The 14,132-nt window shown below is 47.0% G+C and overlaps 2 protein-coding genes across 2 annotated transcripts in view; one reads left to right on the forward strand and one right to left on the reverse strand.

Annotated features, from left to right (window-relative positions):
- The first annotated feature begins 226 nt into the window (after nt 1–226).
- On the forward strand, nt 227–2,501 carry MARCKSL1 (MARCKS like 1). Its single transcript, XM_044671445.1, has 2 exons — nt 227–484; nt 1,218–2,501. Exons 1-2 carry the CDS (start codon nt 407–409, stop codon nt 1,731–1,733), a joined length of 594 nt encoding a protein of 197 aa, XP_044527380.1. The 5' UTR covers nt 227–406; the 3' UTR covers nt 1,734–2,501.
- A 185-nt stretch (nt 2,502–2,686) lies between these two features.
- HDAC1 (histone deacetylase 1) overlaps nt 2,687–14,132 on the reverse strand; it is a 32,144-nt gene continuing 20,698 nt past the window's right edge. The window contains exons 8-14 of the mRNA XM_044668002.1: nt 9,931–10,039; nt 9,539–9,679; nt 7,256–7,364; nt 7,003–7,133; nt 6,345–6,497; nt 5,737–5,785; nt 2,687–3,598 (exon numbers count right to left, since the gene is read on the reverse strand). Of these exons, the coding sequence (XP_044523937.1) occupies nt 3,571–3,598; nt 5,737–5,785; nt 6,345–6,497; nt 7,003–7,133; nt 7,256–7,364; nt 9,539–9,679; nt 9,931–10,039 (720 nt within the window). The 3' untranslated portion in view covers nt 2,687–3,570. The remainder of the gene's footprint in view (nt 3,599–5,736; nt 5,786–6,344; nt 6,498–7,002; nt 7,134–7,255; nt 7,365–9,538; nt 9,680–9,930; nt 10,040–14,132) is intronic.

Genomic DNA, 14,132 nt, shown 5'->3' on the forward strand with positions numbered 1-14,132 from the left:
GGGGGCGAGGAGGGGTGGGAGGAGCTGGGAGGGGCGGGGGGGCTTAGAACTCCCGGGCTGCCGGTTGTGCAGGTGGGGGCGCCTCGGGCCCCACCCCCGTCCATTGATTGGGCGCTTATTTAAATGGACGGCCACGCCCCCCAGGCTCGCGGTGCTATTTAAGCGTCGCGGCGGGCGGCGGGCGGCATTCCGGCGCGGAGCGGAGTGGTTGGGCTTGGGGGTCGCATCTGGCTACCCCCTTCGCCTCCCCCACCCCCCTCCCGCCCAGAGTTCGTCGGGCCAGTCGGGGCAGCGCCCTGGGCCGGTCCCCCCGCCCCAGTCAGCCTTTCCCCCTTCCCCCCTCCCACGGGGCGTCCTTAGCCGCGGGCGCCCCGCGCACCAGACCCACCCCCCACCTCCCCCGACCATGGGTAGCCAGAGCTCGAAAGCGCCCCGGGGCGACGTGAGCGCCGACGAGGTAGCCCCCGCCAAGGCCAACGGACAGGTGGGTGCGCTCGCGGGAGGTGGCCGGGACTGGGGTGGCGCGGGCCGGGGTCCCCTCCTCCTTTTCGTCCTCCTCGCCTTCCTCCGGGCCGCAGGCTTTGTGCCCGTTCGCCCGCCCGCCCGGGACACGCGGCGCCTCCTCCCCCTCCCCCCGCGCCTTTTGTTCTTGGCTCCGCGGCTGATCCCGGCGGGCGGAGGGAGCGAGGAGGGAGGCAGCCGGGACGGGAGGGAGGGGGCGCGGCCGGCCGACCCTCGGCCCAGGGTCCCCGGCCCTCTAGAAGCCTTTGTTTCGGGCGCCCGGAGCACAAAGGCGGAGCCCGGAGCGCCGCCCAGGGGGAGCCTCGGGCGGGCGCTCGGGCTGGCTGGGGAGCCGGGGGGGGCGCGGAGGAGGAGGTGGAGGAGGGCGGGGCGGGGGATGTCTTGGGGGAAAAACCTGGGGGTGGTGGGGCGGAGAGCTGGGGCCGTAGCGGGGTCTGTGGGCCTTGTTTTCCGTTCCGAGACAAAAGCGGGCGGCCGGGCGGGCGATCCAGCGGGCAGGCTGGGGGAGATGCCCGAAGGGATGCGCGGAGGGCTGAGCGGGCTGGGTAGGCTGCTCGGCCCACCCGTTCTCGGGCCCCAGTGCAGCCCCAGCCGTCCCGCGCGCCCCCTGGCGGCCTGGGTCCGGGGCCGCCCCGGCAGCTCCCCCCGCAGGCGGCTCACGGAGCTGCCCTGTGCTCTGCTCTGCCCGTCTGCAGGAGAACGGCCATGTGAAGAGCAATGGAGACGTGCCCCCCAAGGCCGAGGCCGAGGCCGAGGCGACCCCCCCGGGTCCCGCCGAGTCCACCGACGCTGCCAGGGCCAGCGGCGACGCCATCGAGTCCACGAGCCCTGCGGCACAGAGCCCAAGCGGCGAGGCCAAGGCTGAGGGGCCGCCCAAGGAGACGCCCAAGAAGAAAAAGAAATTCTCCTTCAAGAAGCCCTTTAAGCTGAGCGGCCTGTCCTTCAAGCGGAACCGGAAGGAGGCGGGGGGCGATTCAGCCGGCTCCTCGCCCACTGAGGACGGGGTCGCCGAGGCTGAGGCTCCGGGTAGCCAGGGGTCCCTGCAGGAGGCCGCGGAGGAGGCAGCCGCTGGCGCCGAAGTCGCAACAGCCCCGGCCCAGGGGGACCAGGCAGACAACAGAAAGTTGGAGGAGCCGGCCCCCCAGGCGGCCGCCGAGGGCACCCCAGCCCCGGAGCAGAGCCCCACGCCAGGCGGGGAGCAGAAAGAGTAGCCCTCCATCTACCCCATAACCCCACCCCGGGAGAGGGGCAGGTGGGCATCTCCCGAGTTCAAAGACTGTGCACCCCCACCGCTGGGTCAGCCACTCGACCTGGTGCCCGGCCTGCCTCCCGAGTTCAGCTCAGATCTCTAGGCAGAGCTGCCCCCCCCCCCCTGCCCCTGCTCCTGGACTGTCTCTCGTCCCCTCCAGCATTCCCTCTTCCCTATCCAGTCCCTCCCCCTCGCTCCTCCGCAGTCCCTTGTTAGTTTAGTGGAGTGAGATGCTCAGACCAGCCCCAGCTCCAGGCCCTGCTCCTACCCCTTTCACTGGTGAGCCCTTCTCTTTCTTCCCCAATAGGTTTGCTGTCGCTCTTCTCAGTCCCTGAGGCTGAAGTGGGGTGTTTGGCCATCTTCCCTCAGCCCTTGAGGGCTGGGCTCATTGGAAGGATTTTGTGCTGGCCCCTGCCAGCCCCGCTGGTTTGGAAGGGAAGCTAACTTGGTTGGGTTTTTATAAATGTCTTGCTCAGTTTCAAACTCCAGCTTTGTGCGCCTGCTGTGTGTTCCTTTTGACTTTGTAGGGGAGCTGAAGGGTTCTGGGGGGAGGGGGATCTGTATAATGTGAAGCAACTTATTGTTTTGTCTCATTTTTCTTCATTTGTAAATAATTTTTAATGGCCAAACTAAACTTGTGACTTTTTCTAACTGCTAAAACCAACCTCCCATCTGGGGTTTTAACTGTAACATTTGGAAAAGGAATAAATGTCAGGCCCTGTTGTGACGACTTAATGAGTACTGTATTTGGAAGAGGGTGCCATCCTGGTGCCACCTGATCTTAGTGACTCAATACTCAAAAGCATTCTGCATTGAGGACTACTCTCAGCTCAATGCTATTGAGGGTTAGTCCCAGGCCTAAGTGGTCCCTTTGAGAGTTTAGCTCAGTTCCTTGCCATCAGAAAGGCCAGCCAATTCACAAAGAAATAAAAATATCCGTTTTATTACAAAGATTTTTTTCAAAAAACAAAAATAATTTCAAAATGGAAACCACACCATAGATCCCACCCAGACCACTCACACACACAAACCCTAGTCAATATTGGTGGGCCCCTGACCAGGGATAAATGGGGAATATTTGATGGTACACATGAAAGGGCAGCCAGATGCCCTTAACCTAGAGTCTGCTGAGGTACAGGAGCACAAGGTGCCCCCTGGCAAACAAGAAGGCACATCCTTGTCACATGCCCAGGGACTATGAGAACCAGGCAGATCACCCATAAGCAGCTGCTAACATTTCACCTCAGGACAGGGTGATGGGGTCCACATTCCAATCTGCTAGCTTAAGTACCCGAACCTACACAGGAACCAGTTGGACAGACATATCACCTACCTGTCATCCTTACAAAAAACTGCACTGAATTTCAAATTTGGAAGATTTGGAAGAATAAGAAAGGCCCACAGAGAAAAGGGGGCCGTGAGAGAGGCTACCCTACCCAGCCACCCATGGCAATGTGTCCTATGTCATCTTAAAATAGCCCATCCAGAAAATGCTCCCAGGCCCTTTAAAAAAAAAAATCCCACCCCACCCCCAGCAAGTCAGACAAGGGGGGGGGCGCCTTTAAAATAATACAGGGAAAGAAGAAATGGATTTACCTGCCTGGGGCTCAGGTATACAGGGCAACAAAGGCACTGGATCAGGCAGCCAAACCCCCTGGTTCCTGTGTTCTGGGGCCAGTTCTATTTCATATATTTATATATAAATAGAGAGACATATAGAAAATATAAACTCTGAGGGTGTAAGGGTAAGGAAATGGGAAGGAGGTGTGGGTTGCAGGTCCCAAGGAAAGCTGGAGAACTCAGGCTGACTTGGTCTCCTCCTTCACCCTGTGGAGAAGAAATAAGACCAGTTAGACATTCTTGGTCTCCTGGGTACTAAGGCCACAGGATGGGTGGGCAGGTGGGTGGCCTGGCTGGCTGCGTATATATGTATGACTTGTCTGTATGGCTTATTTTTTTTTTTAATGGAATTCAACAGTTTGTCCCTACCCAGCCCCATTTAGCATAATGAAAATTATACCTTTATGCAAATCATAAAAATGTACTAAAATGCAGACATCAAATATCATTCCATGAGGATAAACAGAATTATGAAAGGTAAAGTAGGCACACTGCTACTGTACAGTAAAGTTAACACAGAAGATGTGCAGTATGTTGCCCTTTCCACACCCACTATATCTTGCCTCTATCACTGGTAGGTGGTTTGGCAACTTTTAAAAATGAAGCTATGGAGGGATGTTTGGACAATGGCTCTTTTCCCTTGATATCTGATGAGAGAAAGCATTTGGAGCCATCTTTTCAATGAGGAAAAAAATTCAGTCAAATGATGAAATGCTTGTGCTAATTTGAGTTCCAGAAGTTTCTGCCTCTTCTGCCATCTTTGCAGCCAGCAACTCAATCAGATCCTCACTCCACAATTCTCCATGAGATTTAACTCCTTCAGTTCTAGTGATAATTTTAATCTTTGTTTCTGATGGCTTCAAATGTTCCATCTTTTGTCAAAACCTCAAAAATGCAGAACTGTGGCTACACTTTCTTCAGACTTCAAACATGTTTTTATTACATCTTCCCACACCATTAGCAATATTCCAGAATTGCATGAAATATAAGACTTCCAAAAATCTCTCAATGTCAAGTCCCTTACCTGCACCTGAAGCTGCAATGGCCTGGGCAAATGTAGCTCGTAAACAATATACCTTAAAATTTGCAATCACTCTCTGATCTACAGGTTGTAATAATGAGGTAGTGTTAGGGAGAAGGTAGATCACATTTATATTTTCATTAAAATCTTCCAGATGGAGAAGGTAACTTTGGATGCATTATCGAAAGTAAGTAGAATCTTGAAAGGAATGCCACCATCATCACAAAACTCCCCACCATTGCATAACCCCATCATTGTTCAAAGATGGTTGTTATATATGCCTTGGGGTTGGTGAAATAATGAACAGGAAATGTTGTCTGGAGGATTCCTTTCAATGCTCTGGGATTCTGAGTGGTACACAAGAACAGGTTCTAATTTGGAAGCCCCAGCCAGATACATTCCCTCCAAACAGAAGAGTATGTTTCCAAGCTTTATACCCCAAGCATAGTATTTTCTTCCACTGAGATGTAGGTTGGAAATGGCATTTTTTGATAAAATAGGCTGGTTTTGTCATCAAAGATTTGTTCCAGCAAGTAGGACCCTTTATCTATCACTGTTTGCTGGAACTCTGGCTTTAATAGCCAAATTAGCAACCTGTCCTGACACTTTTGCACCATTTAAAAATCCAAACCATCTATAGCTTGTGGTAAATACCTGTGTTCCTTCAGGGTGCTTTACCTTTAAATCTGCAAAGAGGTTTCAAGCCTTGGCTTACACTGTCATCAAGCTTAAGGGAACATTCATATCTTGTTTAATAGATTCTCCATCTCTAGAACAGCACTCTTTAGAAAGACATGGTGACTTCATGCAAGCACTGCCATTTGCTCCTTTATCCTCAGAAGAATCCTTCACTATGGTGGCCAGACACTACACGTGTTCAATGTGCTATCAACGAAATTTTTTTTTTTCAATTTTTATCCTCCACATTTCCTAATAATTTTCTTTCTCATTTCCAAGTCTACTGGCTTAGGCTTGAAACAGTTCACTTGCTGCCAGGCATGGAGGTTTAAATATAAGGAAAGGAAGTCACTCACTGTCTACAGACAGGAACTCATCTAGAGATGCTTCTCAGCTTCTCAACCATCATCTACACTGCCTACATCGTAAGGAGCCTGCTTTGAGTAAGGGTTTTTGTCATTTAGGGGTGTGTGGATAACTTTCGGAATTCTTTATTAATGTTGAATTTGCATAGAGAAACTTCGTGTTCTAGCAAAAGACCTTGTCCATTATGACTATGGTGCTCCCTCATTGTGTGTCAGAGATGGAAAGCTGAATAAAGGAGGGTCTCTACCCCACCCCACCCCCATCTCAACTCTTCACTCACCCTTTGGCTTCAGGTTTCTCTTCTTTTGACTTCTCTTCCTCTTTTGCTTCTGAAACAGATGATTTCAGGGATGACAAATGGCTGGACAAATGGCTGTCCTGCTGCCCTACTTCCTGACTGTCCCCTCCCACCCCACTTATCATCACCTGCTCAGGATTAAAGCTAGAGCAGATTCAGGGAAGAAGTTATGGGTTCCCACATGTCCCAGACAGAACTTCTCTGCTGGGGCATTGCTGGGTGAGCCCAAAGGACAGGTATTCCCCCAGGCTCCAGAGCCTTCTGCCCAGTGCTGGTGGAACTGGACCCAAGGATAAACAGGTTTGACTAGTTTTCCAGGAGGCTGAGAGGAGTTGGCCCCCCTGGGAAGTGTGAGGTAGCAGAAAGGGCTTGGGTGGTATGTATTGGCTGTGGGGAGATGGGTCACATCAATAGGCTGGGGGGCCTGATGGGAGGTGAGTCAGCCTGGCTGGATTACAAATCAGCTCTTGTTCTTTTGTGGGCCCTGACACTTTAGGGAACAAGCAAGAGGCATGAGCAGCCTGCAGAAGCCTTCGGGCACTGATGGATTTGAGGCCTCCCTCCTAAGTTCTGCCCATGGGTCTACCCACCTTTTTTCTCCTCTGGCTCTCGATCTTTCTCCTCTTCCATTTTGACCCTCTTGGCCTTCTTGAAGTTAGCTGAATTCTTCCTACCACCCTCACCTTCTTCATCTGAGTCTGAAAACTCCTCTTCACATGCAATTCTCTTGTCTGAGGAACATACTAGGGGTGGGGGGTGAGAAAGAAGAACAGGAGCCACAAGAATGAGTTATGTAGCACCTCTGGCCCAAGAGAGCCCAACAAACATCTAATGCCCATCTTGATTCCTCTCCTTGACTTGAAGGGCTTCATGCTGGAGTAAAGACTCCTGCCTGCTGGGGCAGGGTAGGGGTATAGGTGTTAGGTAAGAAAAACTGATTCTCAACCTTTAGCTACACAAACTGCACAGTAAGATAAGATTCCTGGGTCCCAAACAAGGCATCATTTCAGGTGAGTGGAAAAATATGTAAAACAGTTACCTACTGCAAATCTCATACAATGAAAACTGAAGATCTTACTTAAAGAAAGGCCATGACTTGCCCTTGGATAACCCTAATAAATAGGACTGGGACTCAAACTTCTGCTTTCAATCCAATGTGCTTTCCACTATGCCACTATGTATTGGCCAACAGGCCCCCTTTCTCCATTCATTCCAGACCCCAATCTCTTTTTTCTGTTAGAAACCTACTTGAAATGCGTTTATCAGGGTCTTCCTCATCCTCATCTCCACTGTCCTCCTGCATGCCATCCTCAGGAATGGGCTGCATCTGGACACCAGGGGCATGTGGCAACATCCGAAGGTTCTCAAATAACCTCTGTCTGGGGGCCCAAAAAAGCAGGCAAGGGGATGAGGGGGATTTAGGGGAGAGGTGGGGAAAATAAGACCTCTCCCCACTCTAGGAAAATTAAACAGGGTAAAACTGTAGGGAAAAAGCACTCACTTGATCTTCTCCAAGTACTCATTGGTATTCTGGTTTGTCATGTTAGATGGGCTGATATGAAGTTTGAAATCAGGTCCAAAGTATTCAAAGTAATCATTGTAGGGAAGTTCTGTCCAAAGGTTTGGGGAGAGAGAGAGAAAGAGAGGGAGAGGAGTCAGAAGACATGTATTCTCCCTCCATTGTCCCCATGAAGAAAATCATATGCCTTCTCCAGAACAATGTATGAATGAGGAATTCATGAGGCTGAGGATGTTCCAGCTTTTCACCAAAGTTGACCAAAGAGAGACCAATCAGGAGTCAAAGAAGATCCTAAGATTCAGAGCCAGATTCAGTCTGAACAACAGTCTCATTTTATGGATGAAGAAATTATGGCCCAGAGTTAAATGAGTCACCCACGGTCACACAGAGACAGAACTAAGAGATCTTCATTGAGCTGATACCAAATCCAGCCTTCAGTTTGCCATGTTAGATATTTCTCTTTAATCCTGACTTTTTTTTTTAAAGACTTTTATTTTGTGTCAATCAAGCCACTTACTTTTGAAAATGTATGTTAAAAAGCATTCCTAATCAACAAATCCCTAAATCCAGTCAGTATTTTATGCTAATCTATGAGATGGCTGACTCATCATTTAGTGGTTCAAGATAATGGTCCACCATGGAGCCTATATGGCTGAAGCAGATTAAAATATAATTGGGAAGTGCTTTATAAAATAAAAAATACAACACAGATGTCAATTTATGGTTTTCTAAGTCAAAATGTGCCCATAGGGATTCATTTCTGAGTTGGTTTGATACCACTGGTCTAAGGGTTCAGGCTAACAGGTCTTTAATATGTACTTCATTAGCATTAAATAATTGCTTATTAATATTTTAACTTGTACATTAAATCACCCTAGAGATTCACAATACCTTTTTTTGGTTGCTGAAAAAGGTGGTTCAAAGAAAAAAAGAACTGAGAACCACTGACCATAGGTCATGAGATCAGTGATGGGAGATTACTTACAAAGAATACTAACACTAACTCATGTGATTTAGGGTAGTTATTAGTTTCCCACTTCAGGCTCAGGTTTTTCTCTTCCACAAAAGGTAAGGCACATGTACCCCACAGACAGTAGATTAAAAAATGATAGTTCAATTGTATATGCTGCTTTTAAAGTTTAAAAATGATTTTCTCCTCACAAGCCTGAAAGAAGTAGTGCTGGTATTTATTATCCCCATTTTAAAACAGATGAGAAATCTGGGGCTGTGATAATTAGATTAAGTCTACACTGCCAGTCTTTAGATTTAATCACCGAAGGTGAAAACACCTCTAATTCTGGGAGGTCCATAACCCACTTGTGAGGGACGAATCAGAATCAATGACCAGCCCTCTAAGCAGTCTATGAGAATTATCTATTGTAATTGGACATGCAAATTAGGAGGAACAGGAAGTGACCCCATTAAAAGGAGAAGGTCCTCAGTCAGCTGAGGTCTTGGTGGGACCTCTGACTGCTTCCCTTTGAATTGTCACGTGGGTAAGTTAGCCTGACTCTCTCTCTTCCCTTGGCGTTTCTGGAGGCTCTAGCCTCAAGGAGGCCTCTTTGGCCTAATTGTAAAAGGCCTTGTGGCTAGAAGCCTTGTTTAATTAACCTCTGTGCTCCTCTGCTGGGACCTCTAAATTCTGACCTGGTCTGGCCTCTGGTCCAGGCCAGAGTTTCTATCAATTTCCCTACCTTTGGACCTTCCTAATTGTAAATAAACTTCCATAAAAGTCAATTTTGACTTGAGATTATTCTTAATTGAGAATTGATAATAGTTCGATCCTCTGGTGACCACCTTTTAATATACTGAACCCATAAGACCCCTTTATCCCCCTTACAGGGCTCAGAAGTTGAATTACTATGGGACATAGAGCTGAGATAAAACTTAGAAATACCCAATTCAACCCTTCCCCCTCTTCCCTTTTCTTTTTTGTAGGCAAGGCCCATATAAAGTTTAAGTAGCTTTCCCAAAGTCACAAAGATAAGTAACTGAGGTCCCAAATGATTCCCAAAGCAGGGCATTTCCCATTCTACCACATCCAAGGTTATATAGTAATTAAGTGTGCTAGGTGGGATTCTAACCCAGCTCTGGCACTCTTCCTACACCAATCAAATGAAGTGGAATAGGGTCAAAGGCTATGTAACACCTCTTGAAACAGTCCCAGATAGGTAACAACCCCCACCAAGTTAACTGGTTCCAGAGGGAGTATGAATCAAATCTATCCCCCGAGGTACCATCTCATCAGTCCAACTTCAACTTTACCATTGGGGATCTCTGTGTCCAAGGCCACAGCGGTCTCATATGTCCAGCACCTGGCTACATTTCGAATAGTGTAGCCACCCCCTCCCAGCATCAGCATGGGGAGATTGAAGCTCTTGACAAACTCCACACACTTGGCATGGCCTGGGTAGAGGAAAGAGAGGGGTTTTTAATCAATGAACATTTATCAAATATCTACTATAGGTGCTAGGTGTCAGAGATATTAACACACACAAAAAATGGGATTGCTCTAAGGGAGTTTATATTCTGTAAAGAACTTTTGAAAGAAACTAGGAGAATCCACAGAAGCCAAGGTGAAGGAGTACATTCCAAGCACGGGGAACAGATCTGACATAAGTATTGGAACTCCGAATTGAAATCTACCATTTTCTCACCTTTGATGGTCAGGTTGAAACAACCTAAGCGGTCTCCAGACAGAGAATCAGAACCACACTGCAAGACCACTGCACTGGGCTGAAAAGTCTCCATTACCTTGGACATAACCTGAAAAGACATGCCCGGTTCACCACCATGCTGAGATGGGGTTGTATGATAACCATACTGTGGTCAGATTTTAGAGCTGAAAGACACTACAGAGAGATCATCTAGGTCAACCCTCTCAATCAGTGGTAGAGGAGAAAGACACATGGAGGTTAGATGGCCTGGCCAGATTTATCAGTACTAAGAAGAATTCTTAAGTTTCAAATTCAGGTGCTCTGACTCCAAAATGAAATGTTATTTTTTCACCAAATCATGTTGGGGAGGAAGCAGAAAATCCAAGGCAGGCAGGGCTGCTTAGCTCTCCCATTCTTCCCCAGGCTAGATCAGTCACCTTCCATTTCAACTGTTTTTTCCACACCAACTCCCCCCACAAACATCTTGTTTACACTCCGCCTTTCCAACATTCTCACCTAACTTCTCTTCATGAATTCTGTATTCTAGCCAAAGTAGAAACTCTATATTTTGATGCTGTCCTGCCTTCTTCCATCTCTTGTGTTTATATACTCCATGCTTAAATTTCCTCTCCCTTGTCTATTTACATACTTTCCTTCAATGGCTGACTCAAGATCCAATGATGCCTTCCCACCATGAACACTCCCCCCCTCAAAGTTCTCAGAGCACTTGCTCTTCAGGTCCACATCTCACTCTTCCTTGTTATCATAGTTCTCTCTTTTCTCATCTCCTTCAATTCAAACTGCCCTTTCTGAAGCTATGAAGCCCTTTCACCATATTCTCCGGAACTCCTGCTCCAGTGGTATCTCTTCCTTTCTTAGCCCCTTGAGGTTCTTGCAATTACTGAGACTTGGTTACTTTTGGATGACACACCACCTCTGACACTCTTTCCAGCACCAGCTGCACTCTTGTAGTCCCTGATTCTGATCATGGTGGGGGCTGGAGTATTCCATGCCATTTCCAGGATCTCCCTTTGACTTTTAGTAACCTCCCCTCCTCTGAGACTCAGTCAATCCATATTTTTCACCAATCAAGATTCTTGCTAGCTGTTCAATGCCACTCTCTTCATACTGGAGGCACTTCCAGCAATATGCTAACTTCCCAATTCCTCAACTTACTCATTTTTCATGATTGACTTTTCCATTCTACCACAGCTACAAAGATAGGCATACCCTTTTCCTTGCTAGCACCCTTAAGTATTCCACATCCATGTTTATGAATGCTGAAATTCCTTTATCTGATCAAAATCTACTCTCCTTCCACCTCTCCTCCTGCTTTGTGACACCAAACCCTGTTGTTCTTCAACATCATCATCATCATGACCCTCAAATCCTCCAAGAAGCAATTTTTTCCCAGGTGATACTCCTCTCTTTCCCATCTTGACCTCCTGGTGAACTGGTTTATTCTATACCATAAATCTTCAATCTTTTCAAAGGCCTTGCCCTGCCAAAGGCCAGCCTTGGATTTTTCTGCTACCTTTTCTCCTATTTTCCCACTGAACAAAATTAGTCCTACTGACTGGACACATTACAAACTTATCTCATCAGGACCCTCACTGCTATAAGGCAATCAATCCTCTGAAACTTAATTCACCAACCCATTTTTCACAGCTTTTCCAAACTTTTTATTAAACCTCCTATGGCTTCCCCTTCCTACCTTCCCTCTCAGCCAAGAACCTTGCTTCCTATTTCACTGAAAAAACTAAGAGATCCCTCTTCTTCCCTACTCCCCCATCTTTTATCACTGAATGCCTCCTGCCACTCTCTTCTCCTTAAGCTTGTCTTACATAAAGAAGTGGACCTTCTCCTTGTTAAGGCAAACATTTTTCAAGGAACAAGTGACCCCATTTCATCCCATCTTTTCTAGCAGTCTGACTGCTCCTGTCACCCTTACTCTCTCATTTTTGTCAATGCTGCCCTGATGCTTGCAAACATGCATCTATCTATCCCTGAGAAGCAATGTCCTCCCATATACAGAGAAACTCCTAGAAAATGGTGTCTCCACTTCCTTTCCTCTCTCTCTTCTTAAATTTAGCATGATATCCAGCTTCATTACTCAATTGAAGCTGCTCTCTCTCAAATGACTAATTAGTTTTTTGGCTAAGACCAAATCTATTAAAATCTTAAGGCCAAATAATTCATCTTCATATTCTCTTCTCTCTAAATTTTCATGACACCACTCTCCTATTCTCCTATTGCTCCTTCTGACTCATTTCCTGGATCTTCAATCTATACAACACCTAGTGTAAGTTAAGTTTTGCAAGATTCCTTAGACATGGCTTCTTGCAAATCTTGCAAAACTTAACTTATACTAGTAACCTAAAGGAAAGTTCTCTCCAAGGCTGTGTGTCTTGGGTCCTCTCTTGGATGATCTCATCAGCTCCCATGGATTCAATTATCATCACCATACAAATAATTATCAGGTTTATCAGTTTAATCCTAATCTCTTTCCTGACCTCCAGTCTTACATCTCCAGTTACCTACTGGACATGTCAAACTATATATCCTATAGACGTTTAACCACCCATACCCAAAACGGAACACTTTCTTTTCCCTCTTCCTAAATTTCCTATTACTTTTTTGAGAGAATTACATCAACCTTTTGGCCCCCCAGGTGCCACTCTCAACTCCTCACTCTTTAAGCCCTTATATCCCACCAGCTGTTAAATCCTAAAAGGTATTTCTACATTCAAATTCTTTTGAATACCACTTCATCCCCTTCTCTGACCCTTGAAACCACCCTGATGACCAAAGGTAGGAAAGGGCCAGGTTATGAAGGACTTTCAAAGCCAAACAGGATGTCATTAACCTGGAAGTAATAAAGAGATATTGAAATGTAGTAAGGAAGGGGAAGGCATGGTCAGATCTGTGCTTTAGGATTTTCCTGACAAAGGTACCACTAGGGTGGCTTGCCATTTCCTTCTCCAGCTCATTTTATAAGAGGAAACTGAGGCAAACAGGGTAAAGCAACTTGTCCAGCATGATACAATTAATTTGTGTCTGAGGCTGGATTCGAACTCGGGAAGAATTAGTCTTCCTGACGCCAGGTCTGTCACTCTATCTACTGCCACACCTAACTGCCTGCCCAGTGTCTATTGCAGTCTAGATAGGAAGTGGTCATCAGGGTGGGTTTCCTGGCTATTCCTCAAACAAAACATTCTACCTCCTGACCGAGCATTTTCAGTGGCTGTTCTCCATGTTTAGAACCCTCCTCACCTCCTTCATTGTCCCAGCCAGGCCTGGAGGACTAACATTCCTGGGTTCAAATCTGGCCCCAGATACTTCCTAGCTTCGTATTGCCTAGTTCTTACTGTTCTGCCTTGGAACCAAAATAAGACAAAGTATGAGTCAAAACAAAAGATTTACCTTCTGTAAGAAGGTATAACTCCACAACTCCTCTTTAATCTTAGTTCCCTCCCTCTGAGATCATCTCCAATTTACCTCATACTTTTTAAAAAAAACTTTTACCTTTTGTCTTAGAATCAATACTGTGTATTGGTTCCAAGGCAGAAGAGTGGTAAGGGGTAGGCAATGGGGGTTAAGTGACTTGCCCAGGGTCACACAGCTAGGAAGTGTCTGAAGTCACATTTGAATCTCAGACCTCCTGTCTCTAGGCCTGGCTCTCAATCCACTGAGCCACCCAGTTGCCCCATTTTTGTACATGGTTTACATGTTGTCTCATCCATGCTCCTTGAGAGTGGAGTATGGAGTGGTTTGGGGCCCTCCTTTGTACACCCAGCATTTTAGGTGCTTAATAAATGCTAGTTTACAAACATCAGATTGCATGCTTGAGTAGGCCTGTATCACTTTTATCTTTAAATCTCCAGAAGCAACTAACACAATGCTTTGCACTTAGGAATATAATGAAGGAATTTGCTGAAATAAACGCTTGCTTGACTTTACACTGTTCCCCTTCTGCTAAACCTACCCAAAATCTCAGTATCAAGTCCCCAGCTCCTCCTTTTCAGACCAGGATGCCTCTCCACTAAACTACACCCCCATAAACTACCCTAGTACTTAACAGTACTCAGTACTAAATCTTATACAACTTACTGGACCTTCATCAACTACAAAGTCTACTCTTTCCCATATGTACCTTGTCTCCCCAACTATATGGTCAGGAGTCCTGTTCTTGTCCCTGTCCC

Source organism: Gracilinanus agilis, chromosome 3, assembly GCF_016433145.1.
Source record: "Gracilinanus agilis isolate LMUSP501 chromosome 3, AgileGrace, whole genome shotgun sequence".
NCBI classification, from domain to species: domain Eukaryota; kingdom Metazoa; phylum Chordata; class Mammalia; order Didelphimorphia; family Didelphidae; genus Gracilinanus; species Gracilinanus agilis.